Here is a 20,221-nt window from a genome sequence, read left to right as displayed (position 1 = left end):
AAGAGAGAATTAGTGATATAGAAGACCGAATGATGGAGAATAAAGAAGCCGAGAAAAAGAGAGACAAGTGATATCATAATACAAAACAATATTAGAATAATTGGGATCCCAGAAGAAGAGGAAAGAGAGGGAGAGCGAGAGGGGCAGAAGGTATACTGGAGCAAATTATAGTGGAGAACTTCCCTAATCTGGGGAAGGAAATAGGCATTCAAGTCCAGGAGGCACAGAGAATCCCTCTCAAAATCAATAAAAAAGGTCAACACCCCCACATATAATTGTGAAACTTGCAATTCTCAAAGATAAAGAGAAAATCCTGAAAGCAGCTTGGGACAAGAGGTTGGTAACCTACAAGGGCAGAAACACTAGATTGGCAGCAGACCCATCCATAGAGAACTTACAGGCCAGAAAGGAAACATATACAGCCAAGAATACTTTACCCAGCTAGGATGTCATTCAAAACAGAAAGTATGATAAAAAAGCTACCAAGACAAACAAAAACTAATAGAATTTGTGATCACTAAACCAACCCTACAAGAAAAATTAAAAGGGATCCTTTAAGTGAAGGAAAATAGGCCAGAAAGGAACAATATACAGAAACTGTAACTTTACAGGTAATGCAATGACACTAAATTCAGATCTTTCAATAGTTACTCTGAATGTAAATGGGCTAAATGCACCAATCAAAAGACACACATTATCAGATTGGATAAAAAAGCAAGACCCAATGGTACGCTGTCTGCAAGAGGCTCATTTTACACCCAAAGATACCTCCAGATTGAAAGCGAGGGGTGGAAAGCCATTCATCATTCTAATGGACATCAAAAGAAAGCTGGGGTGGCAATCCTTATATCAGACAAATTAGATTTTAAACCAAAGACTGTAATAAGAGATGAGGAAGGACACTATATCATAATTAAAGGGTCTATCCAACAAGAAGATCTAACAATTGTAAACATTTATGCCCCTAACATGGGAGCAGCCAATTATATAACCCAATTAATAACGACATTAAAGAAACACATCAATAATAATACAATTATAGTAGGAGACTTTAACACCCCCCCTCACTGCAATGGACCAATTATCTGAGAGGAAGAGCAACAAGGAAATAAGGGCTTTGAATGACACAGATGGACTTCACAGATATATTCAGAACATTCCATCCTAAAGCAACAGAATAAACATTCTTCTCAAGCACACATGGAACATTCTCCAGAATAGATCATACACTGGGTCACAAATCAGGTCTTAACCAGTACCAAAAATTGGGATCATTCCCTGCATATTTTCAGACCACAATGCTTTGAAACTGGAACTCAATCACAAGAGGAAATTTGGAAAGAACTCAAATACATGGAGACTAAAGAGCATCCTACTAAAGAATGAATGGGTCAACCAGGAAATTAAAGAAGAATTAAAAAATTAATGGAAACAAATGAAAATGAAAACATAACTGTTCAAAACCTTTGGGGTGCAGCAAAGGTGGTCCTAAGGGGGAAGTATTCAGCAATACAAGCCTTTCTCAAGAAACAAGAAAAGTCTCAGATACACAAGCTAACCTTATACCTAAAGGAGCTGGACAAAGAACAGCAAATAAAGCCTAAACCCAGCAGAAGAAGAGAATTAATAAAGATTAGAGCAGAAATCAATGAAAAAGAAACCAAAAGAACAGTAGAACAGATCAATGAAACTAGGAGCTGGTTCTTTGAAAGATTAATAAGATCAATAAATGTCTGGCCAGACTTACCAAAAAGAAAAGAGAAAAGACCCAAATAAATAAAATCATGAATGAAAGAGGAGAGATCACAACCAACACCAAAGAAATACAAACAATTATAAGAACGTATCATGAGCAACTATATGCCAACAAATTAGACAATCTGGAAGAAATGGATGCATCCCTAGAGACTATAAACATCCAAAACTGAATCAGAAGAAATAGAAAACCTGAACAGACTCATAACCAGCAAGGAAATTAAAGCAGTATTCAAAAATCTCCCAACAAGAGCCCAGGGCCAGATGGCTTCCCAGGGGACTTCTACCAAACATTTAAAGAAGAACTAATACCTATTCTTTCAAAGCTGTTTCAAAAAATATAGGTGGAAGGGAAACTTCCAAACTCTTTCTACGAGGCCAGCATGACCTTGATCCCAAAACCAGGCAAAGGCCTCACCAAAAAGGAGGATTACAGACAAATATCCCTCATGAACATGATGTAAAAATTCTCACCAAGATCCTAGCCAATAGGATCCAACAGTCCATTAAAAGGCTTATTCACCAAGGCCAAGTGGGATTCATTCCTGGGCGGCAAGGGTGGTTCAACATCCACAGATCCACACCACGTTAATAAAAGAAAGGACGAGAATCAGCAATTGCCCTACTGGGTATTTAACACAAAGATACGAATGTAGTGATCTGAAGGGGCACCTGCACCCCAATGTTTGTAGCAGCAATGTTCACAATAGCCAACCTATAGAAAGAGCCCAGATGTCCCTTAACAGATGAATGGATAAGGAAGAGGTGTCATATGTGTATATATATATATATATATATATATATATATAATGGAATACTACTCAGCCATCAAAAAAATGAAATCTTGCTGTTTGCAATGACATGGATGGAACTAGAGGGTGTTATTTCTAAGCAAAATAAGTCAATCAGAGAAAGACAATTATCATATGACCTCATTGACATGTGGAATTTAAGAAACAAAACAGAAGATCATAGGGGAAGGGAGGGAAAAAATAAAATATGGTGAAATCAGAGAGGGAGAGAAGCCATAAGGGACGCTTAATCATAGGAAACAAACTGAGGGTTGCTATAGGGGAAGGGGGTGAAGTGATGGGGTAACTGGGTGATGGACATTAAGGAGGGCAGGTGATGTAATGAGCAATGGGTATTATATAAGACTGATGAATCACTGACCTCCACCTCTGAAACCAATAATAGATTATATTAATTAGTTGAATTTAAATAAAAAAAAGAAAAATCTGTATATCTGTATGTGTTATTTATGTGAGTGTGCATGTGGGATATACATTTGTGTATTTGTATAGGTATAGAGAAAAGTGGAGGAATACGTACCAAACCATTAACATTGGTGGGGGTTTGAGTTGGAAATATGTATGCATGCGGAGCAGGGAAAATTACTGTTTTTATTAGGTTTGTTGCAAGGAATTTGTATTGCTTTTGTGGTTGAGAAAGAAATCAAAATAAAGTATGTCTAAGTGAATCTTTCTTTTTTTTCCTAAATGAACATTTCATAAGTCTATTCTAAACCAGGCACTGTACTAGACTCTGGGCATGTAAAGATGAAGAAGGGGGTGGCTGGCTGGCTCAGTCAGTGGAACATGTGACTCTTGATCTCAGGGTTGTGAGTTCAAGCCATACGCTGGGCGTGGAGCCTACTTAAAAAATAATATAAAATAAATTGAAGAAGACAAGGATTTTGTTCTAAAAGGAACTCATGACCTAGGGGAAGAGACAAAGGAATCAACCAACAATGTTGTTAAACTGTGTTAGAGGCTTATAGAAGGATGACTAGGCAGCTCCCAAAGCATAGGGAGGGGGTCTCTATTTTATTTTCAGGAAGTGTTGAAGGATGTGTGCAGAGAATCTTTCCTGGAGGAGCTGATTTAGTTAGAGCTGAATCTTGCCTCATGCTTAGTTTTCCAGATGGAGATGGGTTTAAAGGGTGTTCTTTAGACAGAAAGAACTAAATGTAGGAACACAGGGATGCAAGAGACAGCAAGAGGGTTTTGGAAACTGCGAGATTACGTGAGGGAGTGGGAGTAAGTGAAGCTGACAGGTAGGCATTGTTTATATTTAGAGGGCCTTGATGTGCTAATGCAAGGTTTTCATTTAATGCTAAAGGTTTTAAACTCCCTCATAGAACAGGAGAATGACATGATTAGATTTGTATTCTCAAAAGATCATTCTAGCTGCAGACTGTATAGAATACAGGAAAAAGTGGGGGAAGCAATGGTTTCTGCATTCAAAGAGATTACAGTTTACTTTGGAAAAGGGACAAATGATAAGCAGCATTTAGCAAGTACCACGTACTTCATACATAGCAAATTTTTCTCTTTTTTTGGAAGATTTTATTTATTTATTTGAGAGAGACAGAGAGTGAGTGCACAAGCAGGCGGACCCTGGGATCATGACCTGAGCCGAAGGTAGACGCTTAATTGACTGAGCCACCCAGGCTCCCCCAACAGGAAATCTTTCATGCTTCGTCACCGACCCAGGGTAGTATGTTGACCCCTCCATTTTTTACAGAGAAGAAAATCAAGACACAGAGAAGTCAAGTGACTTACTCCTGGACAGCCAGGTAGGCAGGCTGAGCTTTAGACATTAAGAACTTAACCCCCGCGTGGTACTGTGTCTCAGATTTATAGTGGACTGTGTTCAGTTCTAAGCTAGGATAGGTGTCTTGGGGACCATCTAACCTGGACTGGGAGAATCGGGTAAGTCTTTCTATCCCAGAGGACATGACTTCTAGTCTGAGATCTGAGGCATAGACTGGAGTGCATGAGGAAGGAGGTCAGAAAGAACACTCCAGGGAGAGGGAGTAGACGTGTAAAGATTCTGAGCTGCGAGAGAGCTTGGTATATTGAGGGGAACAGAAGGTCATTCAGCATGGCTGGATCATAGAGTCATGGGAAGAGGGGCTAGTGAGGTAAGTGGGGATCAGACTGGGTTGTTAACATTTTTTGTGATTTCATCCTAAAAACAATGAGTAGCCATTGAAGCATTCAATGTAGGGAGTGATTAGTTTTGCATTTTAGATTACTGTGGCTATTATGTGAAGAATGGGTTAGAAAGGGCAAGCCTGCAGGCCTAAGATCAGACAGACTGTTGTTTGAGCCAAGTAGACGCGTAGATGCGCAGGACTTTTAGGGGGTCTGGAAAAAGACAAGGTGGGCAACTTCTTGTTGAAGGTCTATTACCTAAATTAAACTGACATATATTAAAGAAAATTTTGTAAGGATTTTCTTTTTTTCTTTTTTTGTATCACCAAGGCTGAAGAAGTCAGCACACTATATTAGAGTTCTCTGTATAGGAATGAGGTGAGGAGCATTGGGAGGAAATAAAAATAAAGATTTTGGAGCTACATAGATGTGGGTTCAAATTCTGATTCTACCACTTACTAGAGCTGTGGCCTTTAATGACTCACAAGGACATTCATCAGGTAAAGGCTCTACCTTTTCATTCTGGTCTGAGCCACCATCATCTTTAGCCTGGAATATTATTCTGAACTAGTCTGTTCCCAGACTTGCCCTCTAGATCTGATTCTCCCAGAGTGCCCCTACTTAATTCCTTTCAAATTTTAAAACACAGATTATATTCCTTCTTTGCTGAAAATCTTTCAATGGCTCTCCATTTTACTGTTCTTTTAAATAGCCTATAGGACCTTGATCATCTCTATGCTGGTCTCACCTCATCTCCTACTGGTCTCCCTTCACACACACACCCCCACACCGCCTTCTGTGCTCCAGTCAGAGATCTCTTCATAGTTTCTGGAATACAGGAGGCAGCCTCCTGCCTCAGAGCTTTTGCACTTGCCTCTCCCTATGCTTGAAATGCTATTCGCCAGAGTTATTTCCACTGACTACTCCAGGATCAGATCTGTACTCAGATTGTCATCCTCAGTGAAGACTTACCGAACTACTCTATTTAAGATGAAATATAGGGGTGCCTGGGAGGTGCAGTGGGTTAAGCTCCAGCTCTTGGTTTAGGCTAGGGTTGGGAGATAGAGCTCCGGTGGACCCCACCACTCACCATGGAGTCTGCTTGAGATTCTCTCTCCCTCTCCCTCTGCGCCTACTGCTTGTGCTCTCTCTCTCAAATAATAAATAAATAAATAAATAAATAAATAAATAAATAAATAAATCTTTAAAAAAGAAACAATAAGGGATGCCTCAGTGGCACAGTGGCACAGTCAGTGGAGCACCCACTCTTGGTTGAGTGCCCAACTCTTGGTTTCTGCTCAGGTTATGATCTCACCTTTGTGCGATAGAGGCCCTCTAAGGGCTCAATGAGGAGTGTACTTGGGATTCTTTCTCTCTAAAATAAATAAATAAAAATCTTTAAAAAATGATACTTTAAAGGGGTATGGAGAAAAGAAAGATGGAAATACAGTATTTTCTTGAGTATTTTAGCAGGAATTTTTGTCTTCAGTTCACTACTCACAATTTTTTTTTTTTTTGTATCCCCATAGTTTAAAACAGTGCCTACTAGAAAGAAAACATTCAACAGATGTTTAATTATCATGATAATCCAGGTAACAATTACAAAGCACTTATTAAATAGACCAGGCCTAGTTCTAAGTATTTTGCATATTTAATCCCCATAATAATCCTATGAAAAGAATTCAATTACTATCTTCATTTTACAGAAACGAAGAAATGGAGAACACTGAAGCTCAGAGACTCAACAACTGACACCCAGCAACTTTCGTAAGGTTACACAGCTAAAAAGTGGAGCGGCGATTTGTGGAATGAAATGAATGAAATTAGATTTGGCAGTCAGGGCAGAGATGGAAATTGATACGGTGGGAGCAAATGCGATCGGCTCACGGGAATGCACACAATAGTGAAGGCGCCGCGCGCGCGCCGTGCAGCCCATGTCTAAAGGAGGGTGAGAGTGTTTTGCTAACTGCGTCGCGGCGGCTCCACGGAGACACCGAACTGCCATTAACAGCCGCCGCTCAGTCTCGGGCGGAGTGGGAGCAGGAAGTGGCGGCGGGCGTCGCGCGGGGTGACGTCACGGCGGCGCCGGCGGGGATAGGCGGGGGAGGAGGAGGAGCGAACCGGGCTTGGGGGGCGGCTGCACAGTCTCCGGGATCCCCAGGCCTGGAGGGGGGTCTGCGCGCGGCCGGCTGGCTCTGCCCCCCTGTCCGGTCCCGAGCGGGCCTCCCTCGGGCCAGCCCGATGTGACCGGGCCCAGTAGAGCCTGAGCAAGGAGCGGGTCCGTCGCGGAGCCGGAGGGCGGGAGGAACATGACATCGCGGAGGTGAGGAGCCCCGAGGGCCCGGCCCGGGCCTCGGCCCGGCCCCCGCCGCGTTCGATCAGCCCCGCCCGGGAGGGGGCGCCCCGGCCGGGCTTCGGACTCCCGCCCGGGGTCGCGGGGGACAGGCTCCCTCCCAACTTTTCGTCCTCCCGGGACCGGGGGCCCGGCGCCACCGCGCCCCCACCTCTCGGGTCCCCATTCATTTCCTGCCTCCCCGAGTTCCGGCTCCAGCAGCCCTGGGGATGCCCGTCAGGACGGGGGCAGGTAGAGCCGCCCGGGGAACCGCGGACGCCAGCGGCCCGGCTCGGCGCCGCATTCCTGACCCATTGCCTCATGAGAATTGCCTCATGGTGATTCCGAAATAACCCCGCTCACTTGGGGAGGCTCCTCGGCCCGGGACGCGGGAGGGGTAAGGAGGGAGTTGCGCGGGGCCGGGTCCCCGACGGTCGAGCCGCTCTGGGTCACTCTGCCTCTCGCATGCGTTTGGGGGCTTCACTCAGGAACTTGACCCCTTTATGTGGCTCTTTGCACCTCCTTTCCCCCCCACCTCTCACGTGCCAGAAATGGAAAAACTGACTGTATCTGCTGCTATTAGAAGTATTTCCTTCCTCCGCGGTCTTCGCTTTGGGAGATGGGAGGGAAGGCAGCTGTATCTCTAGTTAGTTAATCCTTAACCACAGCCTTGAAAGTCAGGTAACATTAATCGCCCCCGTTTTACGGATGTGGAAACTGAGGCTTAGAAGTTTCATGCTAGTAAATGACAGGATTTGCACCTAAGAGTCAGAAGGAGGGCTAGTGAATTAATGAGATCCCTTGGAAGTTCAGGGTAATACTACTTCTAATAGCTAACGTTTATTTAGCTCTTACTGTAAGCCAAACACGTTTAATCCTCACTATAACCCAATGAGAAGAGGAATTCTTCTTGTTCTTCTTCTTACTATTATCCTGGTTCTAAAGATGAATAAACTGATTTTCAGAAGTTAGGCAACTTGCCTGAAGTCACTCAACCAATAAGTGGTAGAGTCAGAATCCCCACTGTTTAATCACCATGTTGCTATTATTATTTTATGACTATTGTTAATCATTTGTAAGCCTTATTTTGTTGTTGAACTGTAGTGTGACCTATTGTTTTCAGATAATGATCCTGTTATTTTGTGTTGCCACTCTTTATATACGATTCACACATAAGACCCATTGTTTGGTCTTTTCCTTTATTGTCTTGTTATGGTCACTGTCGTAGACTTTGAAAAACTTTTTTCAGGCTGTTGGGGTTATTTGAGAGAATTTTCAAAATATTAGGAATGTCTTCTCAAAATACACCAGCACATTATTTATTCGTGAAAGGAAAAGAAGGAGAGAAAAGAAAACCAAAAACTCTTAGGAAGTGAGTGATTTGGACAGGTCTGTTGGCAAGTGCTTACAGATCTGGGTAATATATAACTGCATTTCAACAGAGCAGTGTATAGCCTCAAATGTTCTAATTCTTTAGGGAGCTTTTAAATAAAACAGTTGTCTATTCTTTAATCTGTCAAATAGTCATTGAACCTTTTGTTCCGTGTGTCTGCTCTTCCAGACAAGTAAGGATCTACTTCTTTAGGAGACAAAAAGACTGGGGGTTGGGAATGGGGAAGGGGCCGGGTAGTAATAGACCCTACATTGTCCAGCTTGTTAGTGTAAAAGGGGAGAAGTGGGGGTGTAGCCAGAGCTGCAGGTGGCAAAGATCATTCCTTTTCTCTGGCCCTCCTATATTATCGAAAAGAAACGCATGCCACCGAAAAAGTCAGCTTAAGAACATAACACATAGAATTGGAAACTATTTATTATATTTTCAGATGGCAGGTCTGTTTTATTATTTTTAATCAGCTTTATTGAGGCATAAATGGCACACAATAGATTGCATATATTTAGGTGTACAATTTGATGTTTTGACACATGCATGTACTTGTGAAACCATCATCATAGTCAAGATAATGAACATATCCATCATCCCTCATGATGTTTCCTTGTGTCTTTTTAATCCTTTCCTTGTCAGGCGACCACTGTTCTGCTTTCTGTCATTACACCTTAGTTGCAATTCTTAGAATTTTATATAAATGGAATTTTATGTCTGGTTTTTTATCCTCAGCATAATTATGTTGAGATTCATCATGTTGTAGTATGTATCAAAAAGTTCATTTCTTTGTATTGCTGGTAATGTTCCATTGTATGGGTGTACTACTGTTTGTTATCCATCCACCTGTTGATGGGAACATTTGGGATGTTCTGGAGTTCGGCTCTCACAGACAAAGCTGCTGTGAATGTTTGTGCGCAAGAGGTATTTACCAAAATACCTCTGGGGGAACGACTGGATCATACGGTCAATGTATATTTAACTTTTTCAGAAATTGCCAGACGGTTTTCCAAAGTGGTTATACCATTTACATTCCCACTAGTAGCATGTAAGAGTTCTAGTTACTCCACATCTTTGTCAACACTTGATATGGTCAATTTTTAAATTTTAGCCATTTTAGTGGGTGTGTCATGGTATTTCATTTAAGATTTTGAATTTTATTTATTTGAGAGAGAGAGAGCGCATGCGTGCATGAGTGCATGAGCAATAGGGGGAGGGGCAGAGGGAGAGGCAGACTCCCCATTGAGCAGGAGGCCCGACTTGGGGCTGGATCCCAGGACCCTGAGATCATGACCTGAGCCGAAGGCAGATGCTTAACTGACTGAGCCACCCAGGCGCCCCCTCATTGTAGTTTTAATTCATCTTTTCCTTGGTGACTAATGATGTTGATCATCTTTTCATGTGCTTTTTTGCCATCTGTATATTTTCTTTGGTGACATGTTTACTTGATCAAATATTTTCCCCCGTTTTTATTTAGTTATTTTTTTTTTTATTGAGAATTCTTTATTCCAGGGACTCCTGGGTGTCTCAGTCAGTTAAGCGTCTGCCTTCAGCTCAGGTGATGATCTCAGGGTCCTGGGATCGAGTCCTCAGGTTGGGCTGTCTGCTCAGCAGGGAGACCGCTTCTCCATCTCCCTCTGTGTTCTCTCTCTCTCTCAAAAAATAAGCAAAATCTTTAAAAAAAAAAAAAGAGTTCTTTATTCTGGAAACAGTCCTTTATCAGAATTGCAAAATTTTCTCTTTGTGGCTTGTCTTTCATCTTGCTCTCTCTTTTTTTTTTTTTTTTTTTTTTTAAAGATTTCATTTATTTATTTGAGAGAGAGAGAGTGCGTGCACACGATTGGGGGGGTTTGCAGAGGGAGAGGGAGAAGCAGACTCCCTCCTGAGCTGGGAGCAGGACTTGGGGCTCAGTCCCAGGACCGTGAAGTCCTGACCTGAGCCAAAAGCAGACAGATGCTTAACTGACTGAGCCACCCAGGTGCCCCTCTTTTTTTTTTTTTTTTTTAATGTTTATTTATTTATTTGAGAGAGAGAGGGAAAGCACACATGTGCGCACACAAGCATGAGTGGGGGGAGAGGCAGAGGGAGAGGAAGAGAATCCTCAAGCAGATTTCCCCAGACTCCCCTCTGAGTGCAGAGCCTGCCTGACACAGGGCTGGATCCCAGGACCTTGAGATCATGACCTGAGCTGAAACCAAGAGTTGGATGCTTAACCAACTGAGCCCCGTTGTCTTTTCATCTTTTTTAACAGTCTCTTTGAAGAGCAGAGGTTTTTAATTTTGATGAAGTCCAGTTTATCAATTTCTATTTTTAATTAATTAACTAACTAATTAATTAAGATTTTATTTGTAAGTAATCTCTACACCCAACATGGAGCTCGAACTTAGAATCCAGAGGTCAAGAGTCACGTGCTCCATTGACTGAGCCCGCGGGGTGCCCCTCAATTTTTTTTTAAAATGGATCACGCTAGGGGCGCCTGGGTGGCGCAGTCGTTAAGCGTCTGCCTTCGGCTCAGGGCGTGATCCCGGCGTTATGGGATCGAGCCCCACATCAGGCTCCTCTGCTATGAGCCTGCTTCTTCCTCTCCCACTCCCCCTGCTTGTGTTCCCTCTCTCGCTGGCTGTCTCTCTGTCAACTAAATAAATAAAATCTTAAAAAAAAAAACGGATCATGCTAAAGAATCTTTGCTTAACCCAAGATCTCAAATGTTTTCTCAAAGGTTTTGAGTTAATTTTTGTATATGGTGATGTGTGGAGTTATATATGTGTATGTACACATGTACATATGTATTGTTTTGCATATAGATACCCAGTTTTAACACTGTTGAAGAGACTGTCTCTTTTGAATTTGCACCTTTGTAGAAAATCTGTTGTCCATTTATATGTGGGTCTGTTGCTGGACTCCATTCTGTTGTATTGATCTGTTTATCTGTCTATATGCCAACACCACATGGTTTTGGTTATTGTAGTTTTATTATAAGGCTTGAGATCAGTGTTAGTCTTTTTCTTTTTCAAATTATTTTTAACCTCGGTATTAATTCAGTCGAGCAGTTATCGAACCCGGCAGGACAAAGCAGTGAGATTGGCAAAGATGCTATTCTTTCGGTTGAGAGAAAGAAAAGAAAAACCTATGAATGAAGATCGCAATTTCAGGTGGTGTAACTGCCGGGAGAAAAAAAACCCAACACAAGTGGCAATAATGTTAGTTTGATGAGTTTAAGAATGATCTGTCTGAGGAGGTGAGCATAGGAGTTGACTCCTGAGTGACCAATATTATTCTCAGTTTCATTTTGCTTAGTTATCAAAATAATTCTTTTTGGTGTGTTTAGGATTTAGATTTTGTATGTGTTCAGTAATTAAAATGTCAGTATATTCAGAGTACTGATATTTCTCAACATCATAAGTAGGGAAACGAAGGCCATGAACAATGAAATGACCCCTCCCCCACGGGTGATTTAGCGGTGGTAGTACTGAAGTTAGATTTTGAGGTTGCTTGTGTGTACCACTCTGCCTTGTTCAGCTGACAAAACTCCCTGTATTCTTTGAGCCCTCTTTCAGCATATGGCAGGTCCTTTACATCTGCTTTTTTTTTTTTTTTAAAGATTGCTTATTTATGTATTTGACACGGAGAGAGAGGACAAGCAGGGGGAGCAGCAGAGGGAGAGGGAGAAGCAGACTCCCCGCTGAGCAGGGAGTCCGACGTGGGGGTCGATCTCAGGACCCTGGGATCATGACCTGAGCCGAAGGCAGATGCTTAACCGACTGAGCCACCCAGTCGCCCCTCCCTACATTTGCTTTTGTTCTTCTGAAAGATGATGGACGAGGACTTGAGCTGAGAAGAGCAGAAGATTTAGCTTGTTCTCAGACTCCAGGCTCTTGGTTTATCTATTGCAGGTCAAGTACATTTTGTCCCAGGCTCTCCCTGGTGGCCATGTTGGTTTATCTCCTGTGGGAGTAAATAAACCTGCCTTGCTGAAAAATAACAGGCCTTTGCCTTTCCAGTTGCGACTGGGATGTCTTTATTAATGTTGTGTCCCGATGTAAGCTCAGAGTTTTGGCTGGAACTGCTCAAATGCAGGGGCCACTGCTAAGATTACTTACCCTTCTTGCCCATGGTCAGTGCAGAGACTGTTGGAAAGCACACAAGATCCTGAAAAAGCAGAACCAGCTCATGTTTGTGATTGTTACTGGTGGGCCTTCGTGTACTTCGTTAGCAGCCATAGAACAATAGGATACTGTCCTTATTCCTCTTTCCCTTTGGGAAACAGACGGCACTTGCCATCCACTGCTGACGTTTCTAAGGCTAGGCAGATACTGCCTTACCTTTAAGGCAAGGCAAATACTCAGGCTCTGTGGGAGTTGTGGACTGCAGCCAAGGCTTTAAGACCCGGAACTGGATTCAGACTCCCTAAATTGGAGCTCAATTCACTACTGAGTTTTGGAGGGTTGTGTGCATTTTGTAGACTTACATGTGCTGTGGTCCTTGACAACGTTGAAATGTGGAAGATACTATTCATGGTTGCAAGGAGCATTGAATTCAAAGAGGGAGACAGACTTGTGTGCTACATCAGAGTTTGATAAAGCTAGTACCAAAGTGAAATAGAAGTTTATCAGGATAGGCTATTCTGTTTAGAATACATATGTACATGTATCCTGATATATACATATATATAGACATTGTATATATCTGTCTATACACACATACATATATACAGACATGCCATATTTTCTTGTAAAGATAATACAGTCTGTGGGATGCCTAGGTGGCTCAGTTGGTTAAGTGTCTGCCTTCAGCTCAGGTCATGATCCCAGGGTCCTGGAATCGAGTCCCACATTGGGCTCCTTGCTCAGTGGAGAGCCCGCTTCTCCCTCTGCCTGCCTCTCTCCCTGCTTGTGCTCTCACGCGCACGCTCTCTCTCTCTGACAAATAAATAAATAAAATCTTTTAGAAAAATATAAAGAGATAATGGATTCTAGGTCCAAGTCTTTATCATCCCATGGAATCATTCTAATGAAACATCAGTCCACTCACTCAAGAGCTATTTATTGTGGGATTACTATTTGCCAGGCTCTGTGCTAGGCCCTGGGTGTTCAGGTGTTGGGAAACAGGTGTGGAAGTGCTGAGGTGGGGAAGTTCTTGGAGCACTTCAAGAGCAGAAGGGAGCACATCGGGGACACTGGGGAGGTGGGTAGGAACTGGACCACACAGGAACTTGTGATGTCTTCAAGGGTCATGTGGACCATGGAGAGGAGTTTGGATTGTATTTTAAGAGCAGCATAAAAGGCATAGAAGGATGTGATCAGGGGAGTGGCATGAGCTGGTCAGTTTAAAAATATCTCTCTGGCTACTGTGAAGGAAGGATTGTAGGAGACACGAGTGGACTCGGGGAGAGCAGCCGAACGAGAGAGAGGCTTTGAACTAACGTAGAAGCCGTTTGTGGAAGGAGTTTCAGAGGCAGTTTGCTTTTATTGCCTTGTCATCAGAGCCATGATGCTGACCGCCGAAACTCCACGAGAAGATATCATAAAGACAGCTGTTCGCTACCGTGGAAAAACTGCCGTAACCACTTTTTTCTAGCTTCAGTTACTCAGACTGCTTGTCCCTATCGACTGCCCTTTCTTCATGACTTATCCTTTTCCTATAGGATATTAAAAGTTAATTAGAAAAGAGGAATATTCTTATAATCTGCAGAAAGTACCAAACTATAAACTTTCTCCCCAAGGACAAAGATAATGATTTTTTTTTTGGAGCAGCTGGTAAGAAAGATATACCCAGTGTCACTTTATATTTAGGCAAGAAACCGAAATTAGACTTTGGATCCCTAGTTTAAATTCTCTTCTTAGCATGGTGGCCTTGAATAAGAATAAGTTCCTGAAATTATCGGCCTGCTTGACCGTTTCCCCACACCACTGGGGGAAGAGGGTGCTTAGATAAAACAAAATATTCAGCATCATTGTATTTTCTTTTTGGTTCATCAGCATTTTTTTTTTTTTTTTTTTGTTGAAGACTCACTTGACATAATAAGTTCCTAGCCTCAGAGAGCTAAGCCTGTGCAGAATCTGTGTTCGCTGACAGGGAGGGGTGGGGGTGGGGAGGTGGGTGGTTATGTAGATTTCTGGTGTGATTTCCCAGCAAACTGTTTGGGTTTGTAAACTCCCCTGGTCTTTTGTTTCTTCAAGCTCACTCAGGCTCCTGTGTTTTATGCATTTTGTTGTAGACATTGATTTGTGGCTCTTTTTCCACAAGTGGTGGTGGTTGGTATGTGTGTGTGCGCGCACACACACACACTTTCAGCTCTTTCGAAGAGGTGGGTAGTAGCCGCCTAGGCCATGTGTGACTTGAGACCCTTTCTTACTAAATAATAACATCAGAAGATGGCCAGTTAGAAGGGGTTGTCAGGAGCCGGCAGGTTTGCAGGTGTTAGAATGAGCAAAAGGGGGACACTTTTCCTTCCCTCTCCCTTCCCCATGTGACTTTTTCTCTACTTCCCTCTTCCTGATGTCTTATCCTACCTGTTTTTTTTATCCACCCCCCAAATTCATTCAGTCAACAGCCATTCACCAGATGCCTACTATATACATGGGAGGACTGGAAATTTATCTGTTTCTTCTCATCTAATACCCTGTGGACCCAATGGTATTAATCAGTTTGTTGATAAACTCAAATGGAGGTATACTGATTTGCCTTTTCCCATCTTTTCAGGTAATGCAAATGCATTTATGTTACCTTTTTTTTTTTTTGGTTAGACTAACCTCTACTGTTTACACTCATACCAGGTGGGAGATGGGACCAGGCTTCGAGGTGTGTGGCCTCAGTACCTAATATCACAATCGTTTGAAATCCTTGAGGCCAGCCCCGTAATATTAATTCTGTTAATTCTACTGTTTGTCTTTATCCTCACTAAGATCTAAGGGATTGAGTGAACTCCCACTTCTCCTTATTGGTGATAAGCACGCTGCACATCATAGAATTGTCAGTGATTGAACGCAAATATTAAATGTAAGTGGGAAAAAGTTTTTGGTGATTACCAGCGCTATTGGAAAAAACAGCTGAGAAAGAAGAGTTTAAAATAAATCAAAGCTCAAGTAGATAGGTTATGGGCTACAACTTTTAATTTATAATTGTATGCTATTTGAAATAATGTAGGGACAGCCCCTGAACCCTGAAGTTAAGTTTATTAAAAGGCAGTGTAACATAAATAATACAGATGTCAGAATGGCCTGTGTGATACTGACATAATTATGCATGAGAAGAATCTTTCCTGCTGTCTTCCACCAGTAATAATAATGATAGCAAAGGTGATAGCCAATGTTTATTAAGCCCTTGCTCTGTCCGGTCTTTGTGCTAAATGCTGGTTACTATTTCCCTTGTAAACATCACCCTCCTCTGTTCATTCTTAATAACATGATAGGTATAATTGTAAGTTGTAGAGGAGATAATAGAGTTTATTTAATAAAGGGGTAAAGAGACCACCATTGGCCTTATCTCCTGTTGCCAGTCTACCTGACGGGTGGGGTGGTGTTTGCGTACACCTTCAGCAGTGGAAGTCAATTTATAATGTCTTTTGCACCCTCAGCATCAGCAGGATACTCTGTGTAAGCATTATTTCTGTGAAACATGCAAAGGTGAGAACATGTGGTTACAATAAGACAACTGTGGGTTTAGATCCTGCTTTAGAAACTTTTAGAAGTAAATAGTAATAGTAATAGTAATGTAATGGTTACATTGGCACGCGGCATTCAGTAAATGTTGCAGTAATTTTAACCTGCTGTAAAGTATGATAGCCAATACTACATTATTTTGTCCTTGCTGCCAGAACTGGTTCACAATTGTTGAAAAAAGGCGTTTGTAATAAACATGGAGAAATCTTCTTTGTTTCATAATTTATAAGTTCTTATTTAAATATATAATATTATTGGTAGTAAAACCATAAATCTGTCTTCTTTCTGTCCCCATACTCTCTCTCCATGTAAGTTCTCATCTCTGTCTTCTCCCTGTCATCTCTTTTTGGTACCTACCTATACAGCCAGCTTCAGGGGTATGGATGGATAACTTATTGATGATGGAAATCATGCTGGTGACTTGAGCAAATGGATTTTTCAGAAAATTTTCAAATAATTTTTTTATTTTTTTTAAAGATTTTATTTATTTATTTGACAGAGATAGAGACAGCCAGCGAGAGAGGGAACACAAGCAGGGGGAGTGGGAGAGGAAGAAGCAGGCTCATAGCAGAGGAGCCTGATGTGGGGCTCGATCCCATAACGCCAGGATCACGCCCTGAGCCGAAGGCAGACGCTTAACCGCTGTGCCACCCAGGCGCCCCAGAAAATTTTCAAATAATTTTTATCTTTTACTTAGGATTTGTTTCAAACTTTGAGAAAAGTTACAAGAATCAGAATAGTGCAAAGAATACGCATATGGATAGACTACCATTTACACAGACTCACTACTGTTAACTTTCTATCCCATTTGTTTTACATTCTGTGTGTGTGTGTGTTTAAATACACATATATAATATTTTATAATTTTTTTCTCCAGACATTTGAAGATAAATTACATAGATCATAGCCCTTTGTTCCTAAATACTTCAGTGTATATTTTCTAAGAATAAAGCTATCTTTTTTTAAAGATTTTTATTTATTTATTTGACAGAGAGAGAGAGCACAGGTGGGCAGAGGGAGAGGGAGAAGCAGGCTCTCTGCTGAGCAGGGAGCCCAATGCGGGGCTCGATCCCAGGACCCTGGGATCCTGACCTGAGCCGAAGACAGCTAGCCACTTAACCGACTGAGCCACCGGGTTCCCCTATCTTTTAAAATTTTTAACTGTAGTAATTTTACCATCAATAACAATCTTTTTATCTAACCTGCTTTATTCCAGCTGTGCTGGTTGACCCAGTCATGCCCTTTATACCATTTTTTCCCTCCTCTACTACAGGATCCACTTGTATTTAGTTGTTAGATCTCTTTAATCTGGAAACTTCTGCAACCTTTGTCTTTTATGCTAGTGATTTTTAGGAAAAATACATCTCCCCCTTCCCCTTTTAAAATAGAATATTTCTCGTTTTGGATTTGTCTAGTGTTTCATTATTACTAGATTTCAGCCGGAGTACTAGGTAGGTGAAATCGTGTCCTTCTTGGGGTGTTGTATCTGGAGGTACACGATGTCCACTGATGACGTTAATCATCAGTGACTACCTGGTTAAGGGTTTTTCCACTTTCTCCTTTGTATAATATTTTCTCCCCCCCTTTTAAAAGATTTTATTTATTTATTTGTCAGAGAGAGAGCAAGCGCACAAGCAGGGGGAGTGGCAGGCAGAGAGAGAAGCAGGCTCCTTGCTGAGCAAGGAGCCTGATGCGGGACTCGATCCCAGGACCCTGATGTGGGACTGATCCAGGACCCTGGGATCATGACCTGAGCTGAAGGCAGACGCTTAACTGATGGAGCTACCCAGGCACCCCGTATTTTCTCCCTTGTAACTAATCAGTGATTGATGAAGATACAGTGTATGACCATGCAGGTATCCTGCTCCCCGCCAAAATCTCCCCCAGATTAAGCATCCATTGATGATTCTTGCCATATCCAATCTTTACTGCGATGCTTGCTAATTGTGTAGCAGGAACATTTAAAGTTATACTTCAGCTTTATACAGAAGTAGCTTTTTATTTTTATTTTTTAATTTTTTAAAATTTATTTTTAATTTTTAAAGATTTTATTTATTTATGTGACAGAGAGAGAGCCAGGCAGCGAGAGAGGGAACACAGCATGGGGAGTGGGAGAGGAAGAAGCAGGCTCCCAGCAGAGGAGCCTGATGTGGGACTCGATCCCGAAACGCCGGGATCACGCCCTGAGCGGGAGGCAGACGCTTAACGGCTACACTACCCAGGCGCCCCAGGAGTAGCTTTTTAAAAACAGATACAGAAATACTTTTTTTTACACACTTTGATGTATTTCTTTCCAAATTAAATTGCAAGATGCAAAAACATAAAACTGTGCCTTATCCTAACCTTTTTCAATCCAAATAATTAGGAAGGGAAGGAAAAATTTAGTATTTTACATTTTTTCATGTTATGATGCCTGGGCTTACTTAATGTTTAGAAAAATGCAACTCATATTGGTAAATGCAAGTACATGTATTTCTTTCAAATACATATGCTTATTGGCTTTGTTGAAGGGAAAAACAAATCCAAAATATAGGTGTAATTTTTTTAAGAATACACTTAATAGAAAATTATATTTTCTTCTGACTCATAAATTAAAGCTTAAAACTAAACAGTTTATATTCTATCTACCACAACCCTGGTAGAATGGTTGCCAAACTTTATAGAGATGTTTATGACTTTGGTTCTTTTCCTCTAAGGTCCAGATTAAATGTAAAATTTCATTGCTTTTAAGTGGGGTCTGCTTATGGGGCTACACAATGTGGTCTACTTTATTTAGCTTGTCCTGTAGAAAGAACCGTGAGCACCTCTTTTGTTTTTTTGTTTGCTCTCAGAGAGAGTGCAAGGTCGGGGAGGGCAGAGAGAGAGGGACAGAGAATCTTAAGCAGGTTCCACGCCCAGAGCCCAATGTGGGGCTCAATCTCAGGACCCTGCGATGAAATTGGGAGTCAAACGCTTAACCTGCTGAGCCACCCAGGCATCCCATTTGTTTTTTAATATGTATTTATTACCATGTTATGAATACCTGCACATTTACAGGTGAGGGGCACAGAAAAAAGCTGGGTGAAGTGCTGTAAAGGTACCAGAGTGGTAACAGAGACAAAGAGAAGTAGACCAAGAGTTCTTTCCCTACTGGTATTAACTTAGTTAAAATATCAAATTTTAGTGTTTTCAAACCCATAGGGAGGCTTTGGGACAGGTTTTTGCCTTTTGCACAGGTGTCCTGGACCTGTGCATAGGAAATTCTTTTTTTTTTTAATTTAATTTTATTTATTCATTCGACAGAGATAGAGACAGCCAGCGAGAGAGGGAACACAAGCAGGGGGAGTGGGAGAGGAAGAAGCAGGCTCACAGCAGAAGAGCCTGATGTGGGGCTTGATCCCATAACGCCAGGATCACGCCCTGAGCCGAAGGCAGATGCTCAACTGCTGTGCCACCCAGGCGCCCCTCTTTTTTTTTTTTTATTAAGATTTTATTTATTTGTGTGAGAGAGAGAGGGTGTGTGTGCCCACAGCACGGGGTGGGGGGGAGGGACAGAGGGAGAGGGAGGAGCAGACTCCCTGCTGAGTAGGGAGCCCAATATGGGCTCCATCCCAAGACCCTGAGATCATGACCTGAGCTGAAGGCAGACACTCAACCGACTGAGCCACCCGGGTGCCCCTGCTTTGGAAGTTCTTATTAAAATTGCAGTAGCATACAGATAAGGGAGGATAACCGCCTTAGCACTACAAATGGGATAAAAATCGACTGTGTACTAGAAATGATTTTTTTTTTTAAAGAGCTGGTGGGTCAGGTCCGAGCCTTTGCCAGCTGACACTTACGTCTCCTGACAGCCTGTTGTGACACCACCTATGACCTGTGTCAATGGGGAGCTGTGAATGTGGAGGAGCAGTGACAGACATCCCCACGCTCCCCCAATGGCTGCTTTCGTCCTTCCCTTCTAGCCACAGATATTTAAGGAATCATGTGTTAGCCCCTTTGCGTGGAGCTGGAGGTACACGTTGCTACAGGCAGGTTCTCTCCCTTGGGAGCTGCCAGTCCAGTTTTTAACCTGGTGGTTGGAGGAATGTGTGATTGTACTTACGTTGCTCTCGTTGCTCTCGCTCAGGGTGCTGTGAAAAGGTGAGATGGGAGCTTCTGAAAGAAAAACCCATGCAAA

General features: G+C 42.2%; 1 protein-coding gene across 2 annotated transcripts in view; it reads left to right on the top strand.

Annotated features, from left to right (window-relative positions):
• Positions 1-6,774: 6,774 nt before the first annotated feature.
• Positions 6,775-20,221, top strand: part of PTPN11 (protein tyrosine phosphatase non-receptor type 11) — an 83,748-nt gene continuing 70,301 nt past the window's right edge. For both annotated transcript variants that reach the window (XM_040619908.1, XM_040619907.1), the window contains exon 1: positions 6,775-7,017. In XM_040619908.1, coding sequence (XP_040475842.1) covers positions 7,004-7,017 — 14 coding nt within the window. In that variant the 5' untranslated portion in view covers positions 6,775-7,003. The remainder of the gene's footprint in view (positions 7,018-20,221) is intronic.

The sequence above is a fragment of the Ursus maritimus genome, unplaced genomic scaffold (genome assembly GCF_017311325.1).
Source record: "Ursus maritimus isolate PB19 unplaced genomic scaffold, ASM1731132v1 scaffold_33, whole genome shotgun sequence".
In the NCBI taxonomy this organism is placed as follows: Eukaryota; Metazoa; Chordata; class Mammalia; order Carnivora; family Ursidae; genus Ursus; species Ursus maritimus.
The sequence above is the reverse complement of the archived record's forward strand: the minus strand, read 5'-3'. Positions and strand labels throughout refer to the sequence as shown.